Below are 12,593 nucleotides of genomic sequence, written 5' to 3'. Positions count from 1 at the left end.
GGCTTGCTTCCTTTACGTTCAAATGCGCAAAGATTCTACATCTCTCCCATCATATCTGCTCATATTACAATATTCCATGTTTTTCGAAGCAGTTTCAGCATCTTTTAAATTCTAGCATCAATATCGGTCCTCTTCTCAGCATCCTTCCGCTTTCTCTCCGAACCATCAGAATCTTCACAGTCGGCCCTTGAATCCACAATGGGCATCCTCTCTTCACATTCATTCTCCCGTTCATACTTTTCTTCTTCTTCGTTTCCTGCTTCCTCTGACTTCGTATCGGCTGCCTCACGTACAATCCCCCCTCTCATGTGTCCCTTGCCGGGCAATAATGGTTCCAGATTCTGTCTTTGCCGCTGTATTCAAATTCAGTGCTCTTTCTTGAGATGGTGCCCGCATCGATGTGGATACTCACGGTGTAAGAGTACGGCAGCAAAGTGTCCAAGACTGCTCGCTTGACGAATAGGCCATGTGCAGGCATGATGAATCAAATCTCCACTGAATATCGGCGCTTCTTCGAATTGAGGTCTTTAAATGTCTTTTCAATGGAAGTTGGGGTCCGGTGGGTCTTTAAGCTTTTTTGATGCATGTTGGATTGAGTTCTTTGGCCAGGGTTGAAGTAATTGTAAGTCTGGAATTCAAGAACCCTCTGTAAAGTCAAATGGGCTAGCACCTGGGGCTTCACGTCTGAAAGTCTCTCATCGAGAAGGCCCAACTCATACTTTGATCAATGTACCAGTGATTTGTGTAAAGTACCGCCTCTTCTACCTTGGGCTTCTCTTCACCCGAGGCTGCACACATCTCTTGCTTCCCTAGCTCTTACCTCTTCACATAGTGAAGGCTCTACGTATCCCAGGTCCATATCACCAGAGCAAAGTCCAAGGCAAGTTTGGCGGTCCCGGAGAAAGCGAAAGACGGGTCATGATAGACGTCAGCATGCCGAAACTTTACAATGGCTTTATTTGGGTTACACTAACCACAGTTGGTCTGTTTTCTTCACAAGTTCTCGTGAAGTTATTCCAAGACTGTCGATTCCTTGAATTGAAGTGGCTCTAACGAGGACACGGTGATTCTAATCCAATGTGATAAAACATGATTATCGGTGTTCTACATGACTGGAATCGTGCGACCTGACGCTACCTCAAATTGGTGTGTTGCCAAGCTGTGACACCATTGCTGCATGACGGCGAACGGATATTCATCGACATCGCTTGCCTGTTTGCACTATGTTTGTTACACATAATTGATGTATTTGGCTAGATCTAAATAACAAGCTACTCTTGACTGCTTGGTCGAGAGCTCAAATAGCTGGTTGAAGACTTCCTGTCTGCAATCTTTTGCCGCCTGCAGACGTTTCTCAGGCGTATTTAAACATTCTACGAACCCTTCATCGTCTAGAGACGTTCTCAGGCGAATCTAAACATTCTACGATGCCCTCACAGGAATCAGTGCCTATCGGCACTTCCAATGATGACGCACAAGATCAACAGCAAGCATGTGGGTCATCCTTGGCCTCTGAAGCTGTGAATGATGAAATGAGCAGATCGCGCCCCGCCAGCCATCCATTACAAGCCTCTGATCAACGCAGTCTTCTCGATGATCAAGAGGAGGCAAATTGCAACACAGAGGTCCTTGAGACTCCCAAGACTCGCTTACTGCGTGGGCTCGGGGTCAATCATATCAGCATCTCGAGTCACAAGCGGTCTCTCAGATGTGCATTCATGATCTTCAAGAAAAACGAGAAGGGTAAACCCATCCGAGACTCCGAATTGTTTGGCAACCCTTACTTCCACAACGCACGATGTAGTATTAACGGTCGTGCGTACGGTGGTGAACAGGGAGTCCCTCGAATTGAGCTTTCCTTCACATTCAAGCAGAAGCCTCTCTTACCGAATACTAGGTCGTCCAAAGGCAGATATGTCACGCTGGCTCTCAAGTTCAAATCTGGCGTGAGGATAGGTAATGGCTACCAACTCGCAGATTTCAGATATATCCCCTTCGATAAAGTTCACCGTGAAAAGCAGATATATGTCGAAAGCCTTGACACCGAATACGGTGCAAAGCCAAATCTCCGGCAAAAACTGGCTGTGTTCTATGTTGAGACTGACGGGTGCGAGATGCCTATCTATGAGGCCGAGACCTTTGCTTCTCTCCCCGAAGAGATCGTTAATGTTATCTTAAGGCTGATCAATACCTAGGAAAGACTTGCTTTTGCTATGTACCTACCGGTGTTCCCGGATTTCACGGCCGCAGACAAGGACTACCTTCGATACCTGAAATACTTCGTTAAGAACCGAGTATCCGACACACGTCCATTCTTGGATTGAAGAGAAAAAAGAACAGGATCTGAGGATGGAAGAGGGAGGGCGAAGATAGCAGATTCTGTCCGAGGCGCAGTAAGGGGACAGCCCATGAATAATCTGGAAGAGTCATGAATAATCTGGAAGAGTCATGAACAGGCGCAAAGAATGATGCAGAACCACTAGCAATGAGGCTTCAGGTCAGGGTCTCACGACGAACAACTGGGTGTCTGTTGAGAAAAGGGATGCAGCCATATGTGCTTGAGGAGAAGAGACCAGCAAAGACCAGCTCTCCAAGTCGACGAAAACTGTGGATACAAATTTTGGAATTTCTACTCTTGTGTCTGGCAGCCACGGTGTATTTAATGAATCTTATAAAACAATAAATTGGGATCAAGCGCAACTCTTGTCCATCCCCGCAAATCTGTTTCCCCTCTCACATAACCATTCTCTATCCCTCCACTTACTGACTGCCAATACGGCCCATAAGAGCACGACTTTCTATCGAGGGTCTTCTCCGCCTTTATTTGCATTTCAAGATACTGCCCAGTAAGTCGCGGTGGGGCGAGGCACTCAGTAGTATTCTTGATGTTAAAACATCCATCAGACTAGTTGAGATCGAACTTCGGTGAAGCGATGCAGGGTCGTAGAAGGTTCTCTGGCGACTTCCTAAAGTTAGGGCGAGAAGACTGCAGGTCATCGGCCAAGACGAAGAACGAAAAATATGGAAGCCTATGAGAGCATCCTATTGCTGAAGTTGAAAATCAGGGTGCATATTGGTCTGTTGAACATAGTCTGTCTGAGATGAAGACAACCCACGTAGCAGTCGTTGGATGTGGTTTGAAGGAAGGCCGTTGTCTAGTATGATTTAAGATATGACCTTTGTCAGCCCTAAGACTAAACGCGGGCATTGAAGGTGTAAGACTTGACATTGCCACCAAATCATTGAATGCTAAAGGTATGACCTCATTTTTATTAGCATTGTCGTTGGGTTTGGATTAAAGAGGTGGAAAGTAGTGTACAAGTTTAGATATGAATGAAAGTTGCTTCCCAAGTCCCGATGGAGCATTCAAAGGTCAGCTGTCGTTCAAGATCGATAGTACAGGCATGCCCCTTGTCCACCCAAGCCTAAAGAGAGTACAACCAACAGATACCATGATCAGACCATGGCCTCCACTGCACCATCTTACACTGTAGCCATTGTATATGAAGCCTCATCAAGCATTGTGTTCCGTACGCGCCTAGTGCTTGACAGGCCTGTAAGAATGGCAAACAGTCAAGTGGAAAGGTAAATATTTAATGCTAGGGCGCGAAAGCATTGGCTGCTTGAAGTATGCCGGCAATATTGTTGGGCAATCCGGTGGCATTCTGGGTGTTGTACAGTATTATCTGCTTATATGTCGGGTCTGTAACCACCGTCACCATAAACGCGGCGTATTTCTGTTATCAAGGTTAGTTACAAGGCTGGCAGAATACGAGTAAGGCTGTAGAGGATTGAGAAAGGATGGAGAATTGCCAAAGCAAAGATGGACCAACCTGAAAGGTAGTATTAAATGAGATAATGTCGTTGTATATGGTTGCTCGCAAGCCAAAAGTGTTGATCAAGATGTTTGATTTTTGTGCATAATCGGCGAAGAGCTCTTCTATAGTATTTCCAAAGTATCCCCAAGAGCGAGCCACATTGCTCTCAGTCGCAGGGTCAGAGGTGGGTGTCGTTGGATTTGTAGCTGCAATAGCGTTGGTGATTGCAGCAGTGAAAGATTCGAGGGCTGGTGGTAGTGCCTGATGTTGGTATAGATGTTAGCAACGTTGCGAGGGCTTGATCATAGCCGACCAGTGCCAGAAGGAAGTAGAGAATGGGCCTTGGATTCATGTTCCGACGTACTGAGGCTTGTGAGGGGGTGGTTGCGGTTGAGATATCTACGACCGGCTTGTCAACAGTATCGGCCTGGTCTGTGAGCGCTCCATTTTGCGCAATTACGTCGCTCGTGGTTGCTGCGTAAATGCTAGAGGTAAACAGGAGTAAGGCGACAGTCACGAGATTCTTTCGATACATCATACTAGAAGAATCCGACAATGAATGCTTTCACGTAGAGAATCTTAGGGGTCTATGAAAGGATTATTCAAAGAAAGGGGGCGTTTTCTTGGGGTCTTTATGGTTACAGAATGAGGCAAGTGGCAATCTCACAAAATCGGAGAGTTGTTTAATGAGAACGAAGATACCATACAATCCTGTAGTGCCTTCTCACCTCAATTACGAGAACTCCTTCTAGAACGGGTTAGGCGGTCGGTAGGCCACAGGTCTAGGGTCAGCAACCCGCATTAAAGCCAGTGTCAGCCTGGTCAGCATCTCGTACTATTGGAGCCCTCAATACAAACTCAAGCAGGAAGAGGTTGTTACCGACCGCTCGTGGAAACGATGGCCCGGGTGGTGCATTTGGCGTGCGTTTAGACCCCAAGTGGCTGAACATCCTGCATTACCCCTGAAAAACGTGCTCGTCGAATACCGCAGGATCGTGCGTCGAACATGATACAAAATGAACATATGCAGTGAGACGGGTCCTCTGGTTCGCAGATAACGGCTTTGGGGCTTTAAAACTTGCGAAGGATACACTGCGGCCTTGTGCTCGTTGCAGGGTTGAATAGCGAGAGATCTTGGCACCCCTCCTAAGCGCGTACAATACGAGAAGGTGCAGACAGGTAGGTGATAGAGCAAGCCTCATTGTGAGATGTGAGCTGAACATTCCTTCTGGCTGACACGGGATGCGCCCATACGCACCTAGGAAAATCTCTGCGACCCCACGCCACCCATCGTCTGCATCAGCTACTCTCCTGTATTGAGTGTTCATCGAATCACCCTCCCTGCCGTGAGGACATAATTACCATGCTTGAAGCGGTGTAGCCTGCAGTGGTAAAGTATTGATTGAACCTTGCAGGTTGCGTTCTTGTCGTTCCGATGTTGGTCCGAGCTGGTGGAAGATCCCGGCGGCCGCTTGAAGCTAAGACTAGGGCTTGCTTAGGGCTAAGCTAACTTCATACGTCAATCGCTGAAAGTCTTCAGCCAATTTCGCTCTCTTCTCCATTGAAAGAAATGATTGAGAAGACACGAGCAAAATGGTTGCCGGACTTCGAAGACTTCTACATACATAGCCATGATCTTGCTAGAATCAACACATCACGGAACTCACCGCATATTCAATCGCAGCCATGTCAGGTCGCGTGACCAGGTACCCAACATGGTAATGATCGCCAATATACCTGGTACGTGATGTAAATGCCGCACTATGTTTTCAAGGTCATTGTACTTAAGATGGTGGTCTACCCTGCTTCTTCAAATGAATCCGTAATACCAAGCGTGCTTCCGTCTATATAACAATGTCACGAAGTGCAGTTGAGGTCATATCACTCCATGAGTCACTGCCCACAGAGGCAGATGGGAGAGAGATCCACATTGAGGAACAAGATGCATCGAGTCTTGATATAGCCAACACAAGGCAGTACGAGTCAAACAGAAAGAGAGCTTGCGTACTGATAGGCTCGACATTGCTGCAATTGCCGATCTGGGGTAGGCAAAGTGCTTTACCATAACGATAGACTACTTATTAATGCAGGCTTTGCCATGAGCTATGGCGTCTTCCAAGAATTCTATTCTGATAATTGGACTCTAAAGGGGAGTCGTGGAATCACAGGTGTCATTGGCACGACCCAGAATGGCGTCTTGTACCTCTCAATGCCCTTCCTCTTCGCCCTCTTCACCAAGCGATGGGCTCAAAGACGACAGACAGCAGCACTATGTGGCGCTGCACTTACCTGTGTCAGCTTCCTTCTGTCCTCCTTCAGCATGCATGTCTGGCATCTAGTCGCGACTCAAGGAGTCATGGCCGCCTTGGGCTGTGCTCTGATCTTCAGTCCAACAACGCTATCCCTCGGTGAATGGTTCAACACCAGCAACCGCGCCGTCGCCTACGGAATCACTCTCTCGTGCAAGAACATCGTGGGCTCAGTCTGCCCCTTTCTCCTACGGTATCTACTCGATCGCTATGGTTTTTGCAACACGTTACGAGTCTGGACAGCCATGGTAGCCGGAACCAGCATTCCTGCCATCTTCCTCATTCCTACACATCCCTCAAATTTATCACCATCCACTCCTCGAGCTCGGAAGATTCCATGGTCATTCCTCCACCATCAAACCTTCTACATCTACAGCATCGCCATAATCCTCCAAAGCTCCGGCTACGGCATACCACAGACCTATCTAAATACCTACGCCCACGAGGTTACCTTACTCTCCCAAACCTCAGCCACGCTCTTACTCACTCTCTTCAACATCCCTGGCATCGCTTCCTCAACATTCTTCGGCTATTTGAGCGACAACAAGCGCTTTCCCATGTCCGCAACGACCGTGACCGCCATCTCAGCCGTCAGCTCCGCACTCTCCGCCTTCCTCCTCTGGGGTCTGACCTCAAAAGGAAGTATGGCGCTTCTGGTACTCTTTTCCATCACCTTCGGTTTCTTTGCAGGCGGCTACAGCGCGACGTGGGGTGGTGTCCTCAAGGAGATGGAAAGCGAAGCCGCGCAGAGCAATGAGGCCATCGATACAGGAATGCTGTATGGGCTGCTGAATGGTGCGAGGGGAATTGGATACGTGAGCGGTGGCTTGATAGGTGTGCCGTTACTTAAGGTCGGCGGGTTGGAATCACTCGGGAACTTTGCGTATGGAACGACTTACGGTCCACTTATCATATTCACGGGGCTTTCGTCTGTGTTTGGAGGCTGGAGTATACTCTGGCGGTGGAGGAAGCTGTTGCATTTGGTGTGATACCTGCAAGGTCTTATGGGATCTATTGAATGGCGAGGATAACTTGATTGCTATCAGGACCATGGGGTAATGTCTAATTGTCAATCTGAGCTGCTCTGGCATAGCCTTGGGTTTGTGGGGAAATCGTATGAAAAGAGAACACATTCTTGCAGGAAACAACACGAAGAGGTTCGAAGTCTAAATGACATAGAACTCGAAATCTGTATCGTCTATGCTATTTGTAGTAATTACAAAGCCCACGACGTCTACGCCAAAGGCAGCACAGTCTCCTCCAGCCCTCCAGCCCTCCAGCCCTCCCTCAGCTCCCCATTCATTAGCACACGCACCAACAACCAGACACATGAAGCCAGAAAGCACACAAAACCCATTCTTCCCGACTCCTTAAGCCATAACAGCAGTCTCACTCCCAGCCATCCTCCTCATCCCACCTCTATTCTGGCTACCTCTCTGCGAATTCGGTTTTGCAAGTGTATACCTATTCATACAATCAGCAACTCATCCTCCACACGCAGCACAAAAACAGAAGAGGGAGATGGATCGGGGAATAGGAGGAGGGAAGGGGGAGGGAGGGGGGACATACTTCGCAAAAGCTCTCGCCAGCGCTTTCTTACAGCTAACCTTCTGCGCGCCCACGAACGAGTCGACCGTGACAGCGATAGCGCGATCGACATCGGCAGAGGTACAATAGTCCGACAAACGCATCTTACAGAAAGCCTCGGAGATACGCATGATAGCCTCGAGATGTCTCACCTATCAAGTCATCAGCAAACCATCCACCCTCCCACCATCAACCTCGACGGCAGAGAGAGAGCAAGCAGAGAAACTCACAGTAATAGGATAAGCACCCGTAGCCAAACTCTCCCTCCTCATATCCGCAAACAACCTCGCCACCTTATCCTGATCGATCTGATACAACTTCGGCCTACACCGTTCCCTCGCATAAAGAATATACTTCCTCAACAACTCCTGCGAGATCTCCACCCCCACCCCCGCCCCCCATTCCTCCCAGCAGGCTCGCCTCCATTCATATCTTGTCTCCTCACCGCATCCTCATGCTCCACCTCCATCGCCCTCGCATTAACATCCGCAGCACTACCAACACTCGGATGCGCCCTCCCATGACTCTCCACCACAAAACTCGCCAGCCGTTCATCTTCTGCGGGATCCACCGTATCCCTGACAACGCAAAGGATATCGAAACGCGAGAGGATAGGTTCCGTGAGTTCAACGTTCTGCGCGAAGGGGATGGTGGAGTTGTACCGCCCGCCGATCGGGTTGGCGGCGGCGATGATACCGCAGCGCGCCTGCAGGGTCGTTACGATGCCGGCTTTGGAGATGGAGATGGTTTGCTGCTCCATAGCTTCGTGGATGGAGGTGCGGTCTTGGTCGTTCATTTTGTCGAACTCGTCAATTAGGCAGGTGCCTTGGTCCGCGAGGACGAGGGCGCCGCCTTCGAGCGTCCATTCTGCTGTCAAAGGGTCGCGGCGGACAGAGGCTGTTAAACCGACGGCGGAGGCGCCTTGGCCTGTGGCGAAGACGGCACGGTGGGCGGTCTTTTCGACGTATTTCAGGACTTGGGATTTGGCGGTCCCGGGGTCGCCGAGGAGGAGGATGTTGATGTCGCCGCGGATTTTATGCTTGCCTTGTGCTTCTTTGGAGACGCCGCCGAAGAGGGAGAGGGCGACGGCCGTTTTGATGTCTGTGTGACCGTAAATGGAGGGGGCGATGGACGAGATGATGCGGTCGACGATTTTGGGATCGCGGCTTAGGGAGCGAATTTCGCGCTCGTCTTCTTCGGTGAGGCGGAAGCCGGCGAGTTGGTCGTGGGATTGGATGACATGGTTGGCTTCTAAAATGGTTGCGAAGACGGGAAAGCCATTTTTGTTGTTCAGTTGGGCGGAGTAGGAGTTGCGGTAGATTCCAGTTACCTCGATCTCTTCACCGGGCTTTGCGGAGTCAATTAGGTCCCAGAGGAGGATGACTTCGCGATGGCGGGGAAGACGACCTGCAGGGACCGTTCCGGGAGATTCTTGAAGGGTGAGTTTTTGGTAGTTGCGGTAAATGGTTCGTTCACTATTCAGGGTGAAGGGGCCACGGGATTGGCAATTCTGGCAGTAGGATATTTTCACTTCGACGTTTGACTCCTGTTGAAACGGACCAAGTGTCACGCCACATTTCGTGCAGTCGAAGCGTACGTACTTGAGTTGGGGAAAGACACCTGTTCGTCGGGTCACTACACCGGTCACTCGTACCAGGCAGTTTAAGTGTGTTTGTCGGAGTTGTCGCAGAGTGTAATGCACTGGTAGGTCTGATATACGGACGTGGATCTCAGAATGAATGCGCTCATAGTCTGGATAATGTAGCAGAGTGACATCCATTGCAACTTGGTCGAAAATCTTTAGCACTTCTGCCGGGGCATTGGCTAGAAAGTAGGCCAGAATAGCTTTTGACGCTGAAAGGTGGTCGTATGATACTTCAAGAGACTCGGCATTGACCTCACCAAGGGTTCGGATGCGGGTGCCATAGACTGATGTGCCCTTGACGTCGGTGTACTCAGTTAAGAAGGATTTGAATTCCCTGAAGATTGATCGGTAGACTGCCGGCAGGGCTACCCAATCTTGAAGAGATGAGGCTTTGACATCCTGTAGAGTCTCCAATGACAATTCCTCGTCCATAATGTTCTCGTCTGCGTCCATGTCGTCTTCGTCATATTGGCGGCGGCGACGTCTCTGTTGTCTTGAAAGATCCTGCATTTCATCTTCATCATCTTGGAGGAAAGCAGGTGCCATTTTTCGCTGTCTGGCAAGCTCTCGATCACGTCGATTTAGACGTGCTTCTAGTTGTCTTCGATCCGCCAGATTGAGTTCATCGAATTCCCCTTCATCGTCAATGTCAAGTCCCTCATATTCATCGTTTTCACGCCGCTTGTAGTCCTTTTCAAAGTCATCGCGGAACAGGTCAATTCCATCTTCATCTTCGGCCATCTCATCTGCATCGTCAATGTCACCAATCAGGTCTCTGTCTGGGTCTAAATCATCGTCGTCATCATCCATTGGAGGCATCATTGGAGGCGATGAGGGAGGCACTAGCAGGAGTCAGCCGTGTGAATTTGCTATGTATTTCGTTACAAACAGCTTGAGGGTGGCGCTGCTGATGAAGAAGGCAGATCGTCATCTGGCTCTCTTGAGCGCTTGCGCCCATTACGAGGAGGTGGTCCTCGGTTTGCTGCAGACATGTTGGGTCGAAGTGGTGAACTGGAGAGGTTCAGTGAGACAGAACGAGAAGCAACAAGCGATGAAAATACCTCATTGATGCAGGCTGTGGCAATACTTAGTAAAGCTCTGCTGTGTTGACTGCACTATTTGAGTAAGGGTGAGGGACGAGTGCCAGTTTGAACGTGATTTCCGGCGCGTCGATCAACGCGACTCACGCGAACCACTTTAGTTAATTTACCCGAACATTACCCGATTTACCTTCCGAATGTCTTCAGCTCACTTCCATCGCCCGCTACTTGGGAGAAAGCTAGGATGGCATCCTCAGAGCAAGCTCAGTCTTCTACGGATGGTTTCAATGCGAGGCCTGACGCTTCAATCATCAATGTGCCATCTCAGACAGCCTCAGACTACATCAATACCCAACTCCGCCTCGAAAATGATGCGCGAGAAGTCCTCCCATTCTCCTTCGACCATTGCACTAAGGATCTTGGTCCATTACGACAGAATCTCTTCTCTTGTCTGACATGTAACCCTCCTCCTACATCCCCTACCGAAACTTTCACACCAGCAGCCGTATGCTACTCATGCAGCATCGCATGCCATGGCGAGCACACTCTTGTCGAGCTCTTTCACCGTCGCGACTTCGTCTGCGATTGTGGTACTACTCGCTTTCCGGCCACCAGTCCCTGTACACTTCGGATTGACCCTACTACTGGGATGAAGGCGCCCGTGCATAATCAAGAACCTGCTTCGGGAAATTCCTACAATCAAAACGCCAGGAATAGATTCTGTGACTGTCACGAGTGGTATGATGCTGAAAAGGAAAAAGGAACCATGTTCCAATGTTTGGGGTTGGCCAGTGAAGAGCAAGGCGGGTGCGGTGAGGATTGGTGGCACCCAGAATGCGTAGTCTGGGGCGGAGAAGAAGGCAGCAAGCGGAGAATGGATGCAGATGAAAAGAGGAAAGAAAAACGAAGGAAGAAAGATACAATTCCAGAGGGTCAGACAACGGAGGGAGAAGCGCAGGAGGAAGATCAAGACGAAGAGAATGAACTTCCCGCCGGCTTTCCAGATGAAGACGATTTTGATACCTTCATCTGCTGGAAATGCGTTGAAGCCGTGCCTTCACTGAAGCAATATGCCGGCACTGAAGGCTTTCTACCTGCGGTCTTCTTGCAAGACAAAGAGCCAGCAGAGAATGGCCATACAGTGAACGGTCATGCACTCGAGACAGCTGCGTCACCCAATCCAGAGCCCAGCGCTCCACCAAACCAAAACGGCGAACCCGCCACCACCAGCGTCCCCACCCTGGCAAGCGAAATAAGTAAGAAGCGCAAAGCATCAGACACCGACCTCAACGACGCCGAGACCGCCTCCACCTCCTCCAAGAAGCCCAGAGCCGACCTCGAGGAACCAACACCCGCCCACCCAGCAGCCTACCACACCCTCCTCCCCCCTCCCCCGACCAGCAAACTTTCCCTCTTCTGCACAACTGACTTCCGCTCCTCTCTCTGCCGCTGCGCAACCTGCTACCCTCTCCTGCGCCCGCACCCTCAACTCCTCGAAGAAGAAGACACCTACGAGCCACCACTCTCCCCCGCTGCCTCCGCGCGTGCTTCCCCATCCCACCCGAACCACCGCACCACGAACTCCAACGGCAGCGTCGGCTCAAAAGCATCTACGACATGGGCGAAGAAGCGCTTAGCAATGTCGATAGAGTGAGGGCCATCGAGGGGGTTATGGCGTATAATCATCTGAAGGAGAAAGTGAAGGGGTTTTTGAAGCCGTTTGCGGAGAGTGGAAAGCCGGTTGGCGCCGAGGATGTTAAGGCGTATTTTGAGAAGTTGAGGGGGGATGAGATGGGGGTTAGGGAGGCGGGGAGGAAGCCTGGGGATGCGGGCGAGGGGGGCGGTGAAGGGGGAGGTGGAGGCGGGGAGGGGGAGGGAAGTGGGAGAAGGGAACAGAGTGGTTAGTATATCTTTAGGTGTGGAACGGGGGAGTGCTTGCTGACTGCGGTGTCTAGGATACTGATATCTCGCCCGAGGGAGGAATAGAGGAGATTATGAACAGGGGAAAGAGAATCATGCTCGAAGCAATCATTTTCGGATTTAGAAACATATAACGTCGATCATGCAAAGCCCAGGTCTCTTTACAGCACCCTGGTCTCAGCTGTTCTATTTCTCGCAGTTCAAGCCCTCCGGCCCTTGGGTTGTGGAGCGTGGTGTCGATATTTCCGCTGCTGTTGAATTCACGTTACCGAAA

At 50.2% G+C, this 12,593-nt stretch overlaps 5 protein-coding genes across 5 annotated transcripts; 3 read left to right on the top strand and 2 right to left on the bottom strand.

Annotated features, from left to right (window-relative positions):
* Positions 1 to 104: 104 nt before the first annotated feature.
* Positions 105 to 478, bottom strand: KY384_008116 (uncharacterized protein; the record flags this gene model as incomplete). The annotated part of the gene is made up of 2 exons (XM_044816605.1): positions 105 to 353; positions 413 to 478. 2 exons carry the CDS (start codon positions 476 to 478, stop codon positions 105 to 107), a joined length of 315 nt encoding a protein of 104 aa, XP_044665970.1.
* A 949-nt stretch (positions 479 to 1,427) lies between these two features.
* Positions 1,428 to 2,195, top strand: KY384_008115 (uncharacterized protein; the record flags this gene model as incomplete). The annotated part of the gene is made up of 1 exon (XM_044816604.1): positions 1,428 to 2,195. The coding sequence occupies one exon, from the start codon at positions 1,428 to 1,430 to the stop codon at positions 2,193 to 2,195; it is 768 nt and encodes a 255-aa protein (XP_044665969.1).
* A 3,477-nt stretch (positions 2,196 to 5,672) lies between these two features.
* KY384_008114 (uncharacterized protein) lies at positions 5,673 to 7,116 on the top strand (the record flags this gene model as incomplete). The annotated part of the gene is made up of 2 exons (XM_044816603.1): positions 5,673 to 5,862; positions 5,909 to 7,116. The coding sequence occupies 2 exons, from the start codon at positions 5,673 to 5,675 to the stop codon at positions 7,114 to 7,116; spliced, it is 1,398 nt and encodes a 465-aa protein (XP_044665968.1).
* A 753-nt stretch (positions 7,117 to 7,869) lies between these two features.
* On the bottom strand, positions 7,870 to 10,178 carry MCM2 (MCM DNA helicase complex subunit; the record flags this gene model as incomplete). Its single annotated transcript, XM_044816602.1, has 2 exons — positions 7,870 to 8,038; positions 8,098 to 10,178. 2 exons carry the CDS (start codon positions 10,176 to 10,178, stop codon positions 7,870 to 7,872), a joined length of 2,250 nt encoding a protein of 749 aa, XP_044665967.1.
* A 465-nt stretch (positions 10,179 to 10,643) lies between these two features.
* On the top strand, positions 10,644 to 12,053 carry KY384_008112 (uncharacterized protein; the record flags this gene model as incomplete). Its single annotated transcript, XM_044816601.1, has 1 exon — positions 10,644 to 12,053. One exon carries the CDS (start codon positions 10,644 to 10,646, stop codon positions 12,051 to 12,053), a length of 1,410 nt encoding a protein of 469 aa, XP_044665966.1.
* Positions 12,054 to 12,593: the final 540 nt, after the last annotated feature.

The sequence above is a fragment of the Bacidia gigantensis genome, assembly GCF_019456465.1.
Source record: "Bacidia gigantensis strain McMullin 20006 chromosome Unknown contig_295, whole genome shotgun sequence".
Taxonomy (NCBI): domain Eukaryota; kingdom Fungi; phylum Ascomycota; class Lecanoromycetes; order Lecanorales; family Ramalinaceae; genus Bacidia; species Bacidia gigantensis.
This window is presented reverse-complemented; position numbering and strand designations above follow the sequence as displayed.